Here is a 14,993-nt window from a genome sequence, read left to right as displayed (position 1 = left end):
CTTTAAAAAGTAAAAGCACATTGTTGTTATGAGCAAAAGTAGATATGTGTAACAACTGATTAAAACTTTCTCCTTGACTTATAATTGACATCTTTCAGCCTGTGCTGGCCGTCGTCTCCCTGTGAAGGGGATCAAACGTCCCTCCCTACAGTCGGATGGATTGATGGAAATCTGGATGAATGCGGATGCAGGGAAGTGCAAGAGAAGAAATCTTCCAACTTAAAAAGATAGCCAAGAACTGAGTGAAGACCAGATGCAATATAAAACCCACCTCGACACTTTGATCTGTTCTGATTTTTTTATTTTATCATTTTTTTCCCCAACAAAAGCCCAGAGGACTCTTTAAAAATCCAGCTGAGAGCTCTGAAGGCTTATTTATTGAAAAATAATCTTGTACCCTTTATCTTTGTCCTCTGTCCTCCTTTCTTTTTGCGACCAGAGATGATTGCATTGACCGATGTTGCCTCAGACTTGGGGTTCAGTCTGATAAATGACTCTGTCCGTCATTGGAGGAGGGAGGAAAAACCGAGGGAGATAACCCGGCTGTCCATCATCCTTTGTCCAAGTGCAGAGTGGAGATTGGATATTGACCCGAGGTTGCCTTCGCCAAGCCACAATATTTGAGGACTCTGTCATAGAATGACACTATAGTCCCAATACAGAGTTTCTTTGCAGTCACAAGTGTACATTTTTCAACTTCCAAGCCATTATTTTTTGCAAGATGCAGTTCCAAAAATGAAATGTATCACATCTTGTAGAAACTGTTATCCTGTTGTCGGAGGGTTAATGTGAACGTTGGTTGGCTTGGTGAGTTGTAACCCAGCCTTTACCCTTAAGTAGAGTATACTTCCTTGTTGTAACGACACCTGGTGTCATTGCTACCCTGTTCTAGCAAGTCTTGCTGCTATATGCCTCCAGCCTGTTACAGTATAACGGCTGCTTTTACAACTACAGTCAACCACAATCAGCTTGGCAGCTATCCAAGCCTACTTCAAGCTCTTCAAATCACTGCATGCCTGTTCCTCATCATCCCACGTTTACTGATTTTAGGGGGAAGCTGCCTCTCTGCACCATTAGGTAATTTGTCACACCTGCTCTGGCTGTGGCTGCCTTCCAGTGTCCCTTTACCCCACCTATCTGTGTCTAATTCTTTTCTGTCTGTCCTTTACATTCCCTGCCATTATAAACAGTTTCTGCACAGCGCCACCTGGCCGCGGCGGAAGTCTCTGCAGGGGCAAAGACGTCTGTATTTGGGGGAGTGACCTGCACAGCTGAAGAGGAGGGGTTCCCGCTGGAGGCCGCACTCCTGTCGCACCACTGAGAACGCTGGGAGGATGTGGTTGATCTCTGAGTCTACCACCTCGCACTGCACCTCCAACCTGAAGGATGAAACAGAGTGGCAGAAGTCTGAATACACACTGGGTTCAATCGATTTGAAAATGTTCTTGTTGTCTTCTTCAAAGCATAACTTTGAAACTTACTTACTTAATACAAGTAATAAAAAGTTATTTTTATTTGAAACAAGTAAGAGGAAAGTGGAACTGGCATAACCTCAAAATAAATGGAAAGTAGAGAAAAGAGAGAGATTTCATCACTTTCATCATGCGACAGATGCCAATTTAAAACGAGAGGGAAGGAATTTAGTGGAGATGCTACAAGGAAGTTAGAAAAGACTTGCAGGTATGAGATGTCATTGTGAGAAAGATAAGTTGTGTCAGAGAACAGACTTGAGCTACAAGGAGGAGTAACGGAACAGGAACAAAGGAGAGAGGTGTTGTAAACTAAGACACACAGAAAAAAAGTGAAGATACTTGGAGGATGAAAGGAGAACAAAGAGTAAGAGTTGGAACTGAAAGTAGTCAGGACGGGAGTGTTTGGAGGAGAGACTCAAACACCAGCCCGCTTTCAGTCTAAGAGCTTCAGAAAAAAAAGGCAACGTCTGAAACTGAAGTTTCTGCTTCACCTGCCTGGAGCTGATACAGTAAACTAAGTAAATACCTGGTGAGACTCTGCCTCACTCGTTCTCATGTAAAGTTTGAATGTAGAATCTAAGATAAGCACATTTGTTTTTATTTTCACTTCAAAAGGAACAACATTTACTTTCAATTAATATCTGAGAAGATATCCTTCCAGGCTTTTGGACCCATAGCCTTTGTTTCAATTCATCTGGCTCATTATGTTTGTACTGAAAAATATACCACAACATTGCCTGTTCATTTACAATTTTTCTTAATATTGAACACAGACAAAGCTTACAATGTGTGATGAGACGTCACAGTATTGTTATCATGATTTTTGTGGGCATGACATGACGGAATCCCAAACACTGTAACGAAAAGTATTGTTGTTTTGTTGGATCTAAACTTCCTGTTAAAGTTTGATTGGCAGACAGTAAATTACTTTAGGCTGACTTACCCGCGCAGGGCTTCCTTGTTGTTGATGAAGCGGAAGTGAGCTGGCTCACAGATGAAGCCTGCTGACTGACATGCCTCCACACAGGACTGGCCCTCTTGAGATACGAGCAGCCTGAGGGAGCTGAGAGGAGGCCAGGCAGGGGGAGCCGTCACATTGGAGGCCCAGCCAAGAGCTGTGGAATTGGGCAGAGGCACAAACAGAGGTCCAGTAATCCTGGTGCCCCCAGCAGACCCCTGTTTGGAGAGGTTGGCTGGAATGAAGGCAGGATCTGGGGCACAGAAGTCCTGTAGGTGAAAGATACAGTAGAAATAATAGGTGCAATCATATTATTGTTGTACCACTGTTGGAAGAATACCTCAGTATGTGTCTTTTACTGTGTTTATTGGCAGAATTGTGATGCAGCTTGGTGGAGAGTATATTAACAGTAGGTTCTTTCATACAGCAAGTGTTTTCTACAGTGTCTGCTGCCTGGGAAGGATAAATGGTGGCTTAGAGGGCACTACTCCACTGCCATAGCTACTGGTTATAGCCAACACTACTAACAGCATGTATCGCATGCTAGAGGTTGCTGCTACTACTGTACTGTAACACTGTGTCTATACAGGAGGCGTAGCGTGAGCAGTACGTTAGCGGAACAATTTTTGTTGTTTGTTGATAATATTAGCTTGCTTCACATGCTTTGAATGTTTGAATGATGTTTTCAAAATACACAAGAACAGTGTAATGATTTTTGCATTATTAGTTAAAATAGATTGTGTTTGTTCATTATTTTCACTTAGAAGATCTGACAATATTTTAGGACAAATTTATAAATAAATGTGAGTAATTCGAAAGGGTTCACATACTTTTTCTTGCCACTGTACACAGTTAAAGTGGCAAAAGACAACTTTTCCCCCCATAACATTTCCAAGTGGTAAAGAAAATCCATAAAGTTTTTACCAGCCCTATCAGTCACATTATTGGCTCTCTTTCTGGTCCAGGGTTGAATTTCTGTCACAGTCTGACCATGGCTCTCACCACTGAGTGAATGCCCATCTGAGGTTCACTCTTGTTTTACCCCAGTTTTTCTCACTCTCCCCCTTCACCCTCTCTGACAACGAGGCTCTTTTTCTTTTGCTGGGTAGAGTTTCCACAGTCACTCCGGTTGTTCCACTGTCGGCCATTTCTGCTAACTGGAGAAAGCAACTGATAGCTACCGGGGAAAACAAAAGCAATATGCTCTTTCTGTTTTGGTTGCACAAGCACGTCCTGTGTGCTGTAAATCGAGCCTTCGTTTTTTGAAATTTTGTGCCTGGTGGCAGACAGAATCGTATAGTGAAAACGAGGCTTATGGGGAACCAATCCAAACGAAGATCATGTCATTATTCTTTAGCCATTATATTGTGCAATGAACATTTACTTCATAATGAAGTAGAAGTTAAAGAAAAAAACTTGTCTATGCCACTTTAATATAGCAAGTTGAGCTACATATGATATATGATATTTATAAACAGTGTTTGTAGACCCAGACTGGATGACCTGGATGACTGATGTGGGGGTGTGTAACAGCAATACTATGCCCTGCATTGTTTTTCTTGGTTTGATGTCAGTGGTTTCCATGGTCACATGGTGAGACATGGCAGTAAACTGAAAACAGTTCAACACTCATTAACTAATATGTCAGTGGCAAACAGGTGTGCAAGTTGACAAGAGCTCAGCTGCTGTCTCACTCTGTGCCTCTGCTGCCTACATGTCCAATATGCCTTACAAAGGACTGAATTAAAAGAATTAATATAAAAGTATGTTAATCATGCTTAAAAATCCAAGTGTGAGACAAAAAGAAGGTGCTAATTTAGCCAGCTGCTATAGCAGGCTGGTGTATCATGCACATATGCACCATGCATGCATATATGCTAAAAAATAATGAAATATAATGTGACAGATATACAATAGAAGTAAAACAAAAACACTAGAGAAAGCACAAAGATTCACCAACTGTTAGCCCAGGTTTCTTTGTTAAATCTTGGTAAACAGAAATCTAGTTAAATCTTCTCCTGTCTCTCTTTTGACAGTATAAATGCTGTAGTAGCAGTTTCTGAGTCCAAACCAGCTGCCAGTCAGGAGCTGACAAAAGTTGACCAGAGACCCTCTGCAGTTTGTCTGACATCTCATGTGGGATTATTAAAAAAAAGAAAGTCTCTTTCCTGCCACTCCTATATCATTATCATCCTCACACTTCTGCCTCTTTCTCCTTAATCATCCCTCCTCATTAGTGTCAGAAGACCTTCTGCTTTAGAGCCGCCGGGCAGATATGTGGTTCGTAATGAGAGTTAGCATGTAGATTAATCACAAGTCTACATACATGGAGTACAGAAACAGAGACATACACACACACACACGCACACAGAAAGACACACAGACACACAGACAGACACACACATAAGCTGAGATGTTCAGTGCACACAATGATGAAATATTGAGCAGAGTAGGGAGTCTGAGAGCTGGTGAAAAGATTATATGTGTGAGAGAGGAGTAGTGTCTACAAGAGACAATCTATGCTTGTGGGTGTTGTGCTCACAGCTCTGTGTGCGTTTGTGTTGACATGGACTGAACCTCACCTGATGCTGTATGTAGGCATGTACTCTCTCCAGCATCCCCTCACAGGTGTACTCATAAGGCAGATATGGCTTAACCTGAAAAAACACACAGACAAAAACACACATTGCTAAATTTTCATATTTTGCATGTATTATAGTTTCCTTTTTCCCCCTGTCTTTCATTGTTCACACTAATTGCAATAAATTGTCCCCTCTTCTTGTTAATTTCAGCAGATGAATGTTTCTATTGTCAGATTTCTGCAAGGCCTAATCACAGTATGTCACAACTTGGAAACTCATTAGGCTTTATTTGCATACCAATAGATCACACCCTGCAATGATGTGCAGGTTTTATAACTAAAGCACACTTGATTGGCCTAATTAGAGATGAGCTGGACGACATACTATATATATATATATATATATATATATACACACACACACACACACACACACACACACATATGTAGGGGGAGAGAGAGCGAGAAAGAGAGTTTCTTGCTAATACCAACAAATGTGTGAACAAACTGTCGTACACAAAACTGGATGAATGTAAAATGTCATTGACATCAATGCTAGTATTAAGATATATTGAATTAGCTGATTTAATAAACTGCTTTCTTTATACCATATTTTTTTCAGCACAGAAATATGAATTAAAGTTTCATGACTGACTTAAAAGAAGTTGTTACAGAAGTGTAACATACCAAAACTTTTAACAACGAACACCACTCTTCAGAGAGATCGAGGTGGCTTGTCTTTACGCCCTTATGCAAAACACCTGCTTTTGTAAATGTTACAAAACTCACTAAATTGCATTTCCAATCTGAAATCAAAGTTGTCTAATGTTCAGCCACGTGTGAAATCAGACTTGGCCCATTTCAAGAAAACCACTGAGAAGCGAGTTTGCAGGGATGATGCAATTTAAAAAGTTCCACACACTGCAGATCTGATCAAAGCCTTATGTTAATCTACTTTGTAAGCTGGAGCAGAAAGTAAACACGTGAATAGGAGTGACACAGGAACAGGTAACAGTTTTCTTTCTATTACTTCTCTCGTTTAGCTTTACTTAACCAGACATGGTGAGTTAGAGCACATTCTCATTTACAGGACCAGCCCTGCGGAGAGAGATTTTGTATTGGTTTCAAATAAGGATAGTTCACAAGTGCAGTCCACATTAATGTACCACAAACCAAAAATATTCCACTTTTATCAAAACATGTGGTTTGGAAAATAGCCTTCACCTTCTTTTAAGGCAAATGCTGATTTTAACCAACTGCATCATGAAATATTGAACCATAATTTGTGCAAAGATGGCCAAGGGCTTTCACTGCAAGCAAATAGGTCAGAAGCGAGGGAGAGAGAATGAAGGACACAAACTGAAAAATGCAGCGATAGAGAAGGAGGAATAGAGGATGGTAAGGGAATAACAAAACCAAGGATGAATAAGAAAGAAAGAAAGAAAGAAAGAAAGAAAGAAAGAAAGGACAGAGAAAGAGAGACAGAAAAGAGACAGAACTAGATGGAGAAAGGATTTATTGGAACATGAGGACTTGTCAGCCAGAGATTGCTTTGTCCTGCATGAGTGAACATAAGCCTCCACACAGTGTATGTGCGTATGTTTGTCTTGTGTGTGTCTTGTAGTTAATGGCTGTAATATGCAGGTAAGGCTCTTTGAGCTGGTACGCCTGATCTGTGCAATTTCAATGTCCCTGACGCTATGATCCAGTTGTGGCTATGTGTCTGTGTTTGGGTTTGAATAAGTACCAGCAGAATAATATTATCTGACTCGTGTGTGTGTGTGTGTGTATGTGTGTGTGTGTGTGTGTGTGTGTGTGTGTGTGTGTGTATGTGTGTGTGTGTGCGTGCGTGCGTGCGCCCGCACATGTGCGTGTTTGCTGGGGCATTGTGCCTCCAGTGAAGGGTGAAGGGGTCCATCAGCTCTCGCTCGGTGGTTTGACAGTGTAGACGGAGACAGAGCAGTCAGCCAGTGCTGCTGAACTGTAGCTTGTCTGAGAAAACAGACAAGACACACACACACGTGCGCACATGCACGCACGCACAGCCATCACTGTAGATATCACCTTTTGTCTAATATCCATGCAGACTACCTCTAATCTGCCAAAGGCGCAAACTATTACAGAACATTTAAAGGATCAGGCAGACAAGCTGTCTTCCTGCTGTATATGATCCCTCAGTGCCCTTCATGCATTCAAGATCGGTTCTTTATTGGAGTGTTACTGTGGCTCGAACATGGAATTAGCTAGATAGCTGAAATAGAAATAAATAATGCCAAAGCCATACTGCGAGTCATCTGATGACTTGGGAACAAAACATGAAACATTTCTTTAACTGTGAATATATCACTGTCAGATGTAAAAATAACTTAATAAGAACATCTACTGCACAGCCCACGTGCCTCTTGCACGTGTTCTCTAGTCATGTACAGGCATGTGCACAATAGTTTTCTGCTGCTCAATAACTCTTTGCAAGTGTCACTTTCATGCACTTGATTACACCTACAGTCTTAACTTTTGAAAACATCACTTAGTTTGAGATATAAAAGGTTTATACTGTGGTTATCTTAAAGTGCAAATTGTGTCTTGTTGGCACATTGGTCTTCCATTTTAATGAGAATGAAAGGCTTTCGTAAGCTTTAGTCGATCTGGCCCTCAGACTCCCTCTAAATCTTTCTATTCCTTAGTCTATATGTTCTTCTCTTTTGCTCTCTGTTCTTTTACCATTTTCTCCCCCTCTCGCATGCTTTCCAGAAAGATCGAATGTGCCCAGTTGACTCCTTAATTAACCTCTCTCCCACTCTTGGCAGTTTCTAGCATCCTCATGTTCTCTACCAGCCCACATTTCCTGCGTGGAAAAGTTCAGCACTGCAATATCAGACTGCAACATACATATTGACAAACTTGCTATGCAAGACTCTTCTGTAGCAAAGCTACTGTCCTGTTGTATTAAATTTTAGGAAAGCTTGATCAATGTCCCAGTGACAACAACAGGTCCAGTACTTTAAACTTCATCACAGGTTCTTAATGGGAAAGGTAAGCAAAACACATCAACGCCTAAAACATGGAACAAGGACTTAAATAATCTAACCTCACTCAATATAAGAATAGAGTGATTTATTATCACAGGCAATACAAAAATATTATTTATATATTATTTACTTAAACTGAACCAGTATTTATAGAAAGGTTTTCTATACTTAAGAGCAAGTCTCGTTTTCTGTCCTTTCATGCTACAGTGCACAGTGGGTGACAATACCTTGGTCCTCATGATTTCCCTGATGGCAGAGTCAAACTCCAGGGAGTTGTTGTAGTCCACAGTCATGACGTGAGGTTTGCCAATGTACTGCTCTGCGTACGGGTGCTGGGAGGACACCTACAGAAGACACATGCAGGGCATACAGTCAGAACTCTATAAATAAATGTCTTTGAAATGTTATTGTGGGCACTGAATAGATAATAAAGTCAATTTGATTGTATCAGATGCATAAATATATTTTACAGTAATACCTTGGAAATTTCTCTAATGTGATACTTTTAGCACAGCGCTCAGACATCTATTTGTTACATTTGTAAGATGTGCTTGTCAGGGTTATTAAGAACGCACTCGCCCAATAGAATGTATTGCAGGGATTTCACCAAAGTTGTGTGATTAACCATTAATAGGAACATAAGTCGTTTTGTAACAGGAAGACCATGTTCCAGCTTCTTATTAAACACAAACATGTGCTGCCTGAACCTACAGTTTGCCCCAGTTCTTTTAAAGGACCTACTGACGAATAAAGTTACTTGGCAGCAAAAATATTCTTGCTAGTGACTTACAACAACCGTAATGAGCTTACCTCTCTAGAAGTGGGCTTGCCTCTGAAAAACTCGTGATTGAGTGAACTGTGAGGAGGGTGGAACTTGGGTTGGAGAAAAATGCAGCCATTGGCTATTGCTTCAAGAGGGGCGGGGCCTTCGTAGGGGAAACCAAAGCCAATGAAGAGCTAGAAAAAAAAAGATCATAACTGTTATTTTATAAATATAGTTTTATATTTTTTTTTAATAGTATTTAGATCAGTTGTTGCAATGTGCCGTGTGTGTATGCCAAATCAGTTATGGAATAAATGTGAGGAGAGGTAGTGTGAGCCTGTGAGAGAGACAGAATAGAAGCTGCAGATGAAGAGTCTGTGTACGCTCTGTCTGACACCAGTAGTGAGTATTCAGCAGATGAAGTGTGTGTGTCTGCAGGTAATATTTTTTTTCAATCTCTTACTTTGGCCTTGCGCAGCAGTTGCTGCAGTTCATGCTGGGGCAGCAGGCCATGGTTCTTCACGAAGGCTGGGACCTCCGGAGGTCTCTGAGTCTCATAGTACACTGTGCCGTGGACCTCCATGTACCTGTGGAGAATCTGCAGGAAACCTTCCTTACCCTGCTGGGAGAGGAGGGGAAAAAGATGGGGTGGTGAGATGGAGGGCAAGGGGTGAAGAGGGGGGTGTGTGAAAAAAGAGTGTGTTGGGAAAGAACAGCAAAGTGAAGAATATGATTAAAGACTTTGAGCCCAAATACAGTGTGCTGTGTTTGTTTTGTCTCTGATCTTGGTGTGAATTGTCTGCGGTCTGAAAGTGTGGCTGTCAGCTTTTGGTGTCAGGAACATCTAAGACCACGTCCGCGGTTCATACATCTTACAGAACACCTTTTACATGTGAAAACAACTTGCATTTTCAAATCACTTTCATGAAGATTTCTGTCCACACAAAAATGCAACAGGAAACAGAAAATCACAACTTGAAAACAACAAAACTGTGCAGTCCAGTCATTATTTAAGAAGCATGAAGGAGGACAGACACACTGCAGTCACTCAGCCAGAATCTCCAGCTGGTTAACCCTCCACTCTCTCACCTCCTACCCTCCATAATTACTTTTATTGTATTTTAATGTAGCAAATCACACGGTGGTTTAGTTGCTCTTACTGACATTTTTCTGTTTGTTTCAAAATGAGCAAATATGTTATTTGATCACAGCTCATACCTATTAAAAAGGTAGATGGTAACTACTGTTAATTCCTGTGCTGCGTGTTTTGGGGAAATCAAATTTCTTTTCATTCTGAAAAATATATATAACATAAATATAAAGAAAAATTTGTCCTGAGAGTATGGATGAACCACTCTGCAATGCTAATACCACTAGCCTGTTTTCTCTCCCCCTCTTGATTTGCAAGACCCATTGACAGAGAGGCTTCTGTGTTCTAGCATTAAAACTGGCCCTGAGATGCAGAATCTGGTTTAAAAGTTTTGGTATCAAAAATAAAAGAACATTTTCCATGTATGAAACAAGACTATTTAGTAAAAGAAAGAAAAAAAACCACCTTAAAGGGAAAAAAATAGAATTTCATTCAACTCTGCTGTGCAGCATTCACCAAGTAGGTGTATCTCTTTTGCAAAATCATCATGCTGTGGCCTGTGTGGGTGTGCAGTTTGATAAAGCATTACTTGTGCTTATTCATGTGCATTCATCACTGCTTATTTTTTCAAACAACAGTAGCAATACATTTTGTGTGTGTGTGAGAGAGCCAGAGGGTCACACTTTCAAAGTCAAGGTTGAGCATGATGACTAGGAGTACAAAACAACCAACCAGCAACAGCTAACAACCAAAACTGAATCATGTGAATGGAGCGTAACCTTTGGGCCAGAGTATTGACTGGCCGTCTGGTGTTAAGCAGCTTACTGTATCCCTGTTCTATGGTACGGACCCCCGCCGTTGTAATTGGAGGCTGTAGCAATCGATAGCTTCCTCTGTGAGGATTTTCCCAGCCAATTAGGAGATTAGCTCAAGCGCTAAGTGCAGCAGACAACATGAATTAGCAGTAGGAGAAACAGAGGCGTGGAAGAGTGCAGATTCCATAACCTGCACTTGCAGCTGTGTGTGTGTGTGTGTGTGTGTGTGTGTCCAAGCTTACTCAACGTCACAACATGAATTAAATTAGAAATGGTAATAAATATGTTCTGCTGTTCTCGTTCTTATGCCTCTCCTCATTTCATGTGGATTTCAGATGTTTAAGGACCTTGCTGTTGCTACACCTGTCAGGCTTTCTGTTCTCAAATGCTACATACTGTACTGTATGTTGATGGCAATGAAATCAGTCGCAGATTTACCACACACATTTCTTAGTTATAATTGGAACAATGCTTCCGTGTTTTCAAACAGGGGCAGAAATAGGGAAGCTTCTTGTTTTGAGCTGGCATCTGATGATAAGAAAAAATGTGAGATCAGACTTATTTTGTTCTCACGTAACCCTGTTCAGATGTTTAGCTTGAACTTGTTGCTATTTTTAAAAGTTTTCACTTTTGACATTTCAAGAGAAAAGGCTTTCTGGATGAGGACAGACAAACGGTGTTTGGTAAATGTAATGATATCTTAGATGATGTTTGCTGTGGTTGCTAGAGTGTTATCTTTCCTAAATCCAATAAACAGGAAGGCAGAGACATTTCCACTAGTTACGGTTGCTAATCTGTGATTGGACAGTTGCTGTCTGGAGGAGGGGTTTAGCGAAAAGTCAATTCTCATCCAAGATGCTTCAGTGCTTCTACTGAGTTTGGGAGCCTCAATTTACATCTCATTGTGGAAACCTCTCAGTAGATGGATGACAATAGAAGCACAAAATGATGAAATTATTGCTGTGAATAAGGTGGGAGTCACTTGAGAAGCTCGGCATCATCCATTAGTGCCGCTTTGGCCACTTTAAGCCCTGTTGTCAAAAGTTTCAGAGACTGAATCATCGGGTTAGAACATAATACTGACGTCCTTCAAATGACTGGCTGCCTGACCAGTCATTGTGCTCTCTGACAATTAAGAGCATGAAATGATAATCACTATTATACATAAAACTCTTCAAGAGTGTTGACTGCAGTGCTTTTGAACCTGTATGTGAATCAGTGATAAGTAGCTTCTCACAAAATCACTTTTCTGAAACGAGACGTGATAATGAGTTTATATAAATGCGTGCATGTGTGTACTTCTTGACATGTTAACAGCTCAGAGTAACTTGCGTTTTTTTTTGCATATGCACGGGCTGTGAGATGGACATAGCAGCAGTATTTGTTGAAAGTAACGGGCCCTTACCTGAAGCTAATGAGCATCCAGCCAGATACAAAGGTGCACCACAAAAGACAGAAAGAGAGAGAAAGAGAAAAATAAAATCAGATAAAAATTTGGATAGACAACAATACAACAATAGTGGAAACAAGATAGAGGGAGAAAACAAAAATCACATATTATATTTTCTGCCTTTTCACCAAGCTTCTGCAGATTAGAGTATTGTGCTTTAATAGTTTTTCATCTCCCTTATGTGCTTGTCTTTTTCACAAGCCACAGCTATAAAGATATCCAGGGAACTGTACAGACAGACGGTGGAAAGTAATGGCGGCAGACAACATCTCTATAATCATTTTAACAATGGAGGCAAAATTGCCCATGTACAATATGCAAAGGAAGAGCAGACAGCTTTTGAGACAAAAATTGCCAGTAAATTAAAGTAGTGCAATTGTGTATTTAGAGCCACATGAAGCTGAACTGTAATGGTACGAAACAGCAGGGTGTGCAAAATGCTGTCATTGGATTTTTCTTTTAACACTGCAGTATATGGTTTTGTGTGTCTGTGTGTCTGTGTGTGTGGTGAAAATATGCATGTGTCAACTCTGAAAGTGTCTGCTGTATGAAGAATTCAGCTTTTAACCTTTTGGCCTAACTCACCCATTTGAATGTGTGTGTGTGTGTGTGTGTGTGTGTGTGTGTGTGTGTGTGTGTGTGTGTGTGTGTGTGCATGCATTTTCTGTATGTACTTTGTCGCCCTCCAGGAAATTCACTTATTTTATACATGGAAACATTCAACAGCAGCATTACACAAAAGATTAACAATAGTAGAGACATACTAAGACAGTCTGAGTTTGTTTTGCCATTGTTGTAAGGAGTAAATAGCAAGCTTTTATACAGCTCCAGGATCTGTAGCAGCAACAACTAAATTTTCGTTTTTGTGTGTGTCATTTGATGTCTGTACCTTCCACATGCTGGCCTCTTTCCCGTACACAACAGCCATGTTGTTGACTTTGTTCTGCTGAATGCTCCTCTTCTCTGTCTCATTCAGCTCTTCCGAAACAAAGCCCATGAATGAGTTGTCTGGTGTGTGAGCTGAATGTGTGTATGTGAGTAATAAGTAGAGGCAGGATATTAGCAAAGAGAGAGGGAAAACATTACACAGAGACAGAAGAACAGAAGAGGGGGGGAGGGGGGGAGAGAAAACGTTTCATAGTGAGTGAGTGGCAGAGAAGAAAGACAGAAAAAGAGCACAGCATCCTTGTTTGCTTCAGTTCAATGGCAAAGTCAGCATGATTATATCCTCCCTAAATATTATAAATAGTAACTGTCATGAAGCCAGCTGCTGTTGGGCTTAGATGGTTTTGGTAGTACAAGGTGTGCAGAAAATATTTTTTAAATACTGGCTGCAAGATTGAACTACAAGTATATTCATAATTTCAAAATAACTTTTTCAAAACAACCTATTTACTGTGTCCTCACAGTTACAGCCTTTTTTTCATATTTTTTTGCAGTGTACATTTTCATATATTGAATATCTGTAATAAATGACGGCACCTGCTGCTCTCTCGTATGGAGCAGCTGATAAAGGCTGAGTTAATCATTATAGTTTGGGACAGTGTGAAGCAGTCAGCCACCTATTGACGTTATAATGATCCTGCTTTTGAGTGCCAGCTATAGGTGAATGAGCGTGGCATTGTTGAGAGCTAAATGTGAGAGCAGAAGGGATTTAAGCAGTCAGTGTTTTAGTCAGGAACAGCGAGGAGATAGACGACAACAGCTAGGGCTTTGAAATCAGCAGATCAGACACATTTTGTAGCATGAAACAGAAAAGCAAATGAGCAAAAGACCAGGTACAGTTTGAAGGGACACTAGTTAGAAGCTGTGGTGTTGCATAGCGGCATTAAACTCATTATCCTAAATTAATGTGAACAAGCAGCCAGACCTGTCAAAGAAAGTGAAAACACTGAATTTCAGTCATTTTATCACATTTAGAAAAACCATCAAAACTGATGACAGATCTTTGTGTGTGTGAATATGACAGTGAAGTAATTTAACTTTCATGTTTTAAAGTTACAAGTTACAATACATATGCTTGAACTAATTGAGTTTTTATGAGTTCAGGATGGGAGGATATGAAACTGTAAGCGCAAGAATTTGATATAGTTTTCTACTTATAGAAAGATTACTCATTGGTGGTTTTGATATGGATCCTTTCAGCTGGTTTCAGAATTACTTATGTGACAAACGTCAATGTGTGAGGATGGGGGTGGCCCAGTCTGTATTCCTGCCGGTTACAATGGGCGTCTTTGCATTGACAATACTATTTTGCACTGTATTGATGACTCTGTTCAATCAGCCATCGAAAAACTACAACTCTCCCTTCATGCACTGCAACATTCTCTTATAATCTTAAGATGATACTTACTGCAAAGACAAAACAAAATAAAACAAAAAGAAATCACTGTTTTCTTGAGATCCAAAAACATAGACGACTGTAATCTGCACATCTCTACCGTCAATGGTTTAAATATCGAAAGGCTTACAGAATACAAGTATCTTGGCATCTGGCGCGATGACGAATTTACATTTAAATACCACATCAGGAGCCTTGTTGGCAAACAGCGGCAAAGAATTGGCTTTTTATACAGAAATTAAACCAGCTTTCCTTTGAATTGTAGCTAGAACATTGTTGAATCAACTTTCCCACCTGTTCTGGACTATTGGGATGTAATTTACAGACATACTGCTGCCTTCACTCTGAGGCACTTAGATTTTGTTTGCTACTCAGGCATGAGGGTTATTACTGGTGATAGCTACAATGCTCACCACTGTATCCTCTATAATAAGCTTGGTTGTTCTTCTCTGACTGAGAGACGCAACAGGTATTCGTGTCTGTATGTCTATAAA

At 40.4% G+C, this 14,993-nt stretch overlaps 1 protein-coding gene across 1 annotated transcript in view; it reads right to left on the bottom strand.

The window, feature by feature from the left end:
* Positions 1-272: 272 nt before the first annotated feature.
* Positions 273-14,993, bottom strand: part of LOC111659738 (alpha-1,6-mannosylglycoprotein 6-beta-N-acetylglucosaminyltransferase B-like) — a 111,923-nt gene continuing 97,202 nt past the window's right edge. The window contains exons 11-18 of the mRNA XM_023412753.2: positions 13,048-13,178; positions 12,114-12,119; positions 9,267-9,425; positions 8,851-8,997; positions 8,268-8,384; positions 5,013-5,087; positions 2,416-2,699; positions 273-1,379 (exon numbers count right to left, since the gene is read on the bottom strand). Coding sequence (XP_023268521.1) covers positions 1,181-1,379; positions 2,416-2,699; positions 5,013-5,087; positions 8,268-8,384; positions 8,851-8,997; positions 9,267-9,425; positions 12,114-12,119; positions 13,048-13,178 — 1,118 coding nt within the window. The 3' untranslated portion in view covers positions 273-1,180. The remainder of the gene's footprint in view (positions 1,380-2,415; positions 2,700-5,012; positions 5,088-8,267; positions 8,385-8,850; positions 8,998-9,266; positions 9,426-12,113; positions 12,120-13,047; positions 13,179-14,993) is intronic.

The sequence above is a fragment of the Seriola lalandi genome, unplaced genomic scaffold (assembly GCF_002814215.2).
Source record: "Seriola lalandi dorsalis isolate HSWRI2012SDOR001 ecotype SW California unplaced genomic scaffold, Sedor1 jcf7180002054487, whole genome shotgun sequence".
Classification (NCBI taxonomy): Eukaryota; Metazoa; Chordata; class Actinopteri; order Carangiformes; family Carangidae; genus Seriola; species Seriola lalandi.
Note: the sequence above shows the minus strand (reverse complement) of the source record. Positions and strands in the feature narration are given on the sequence as shown.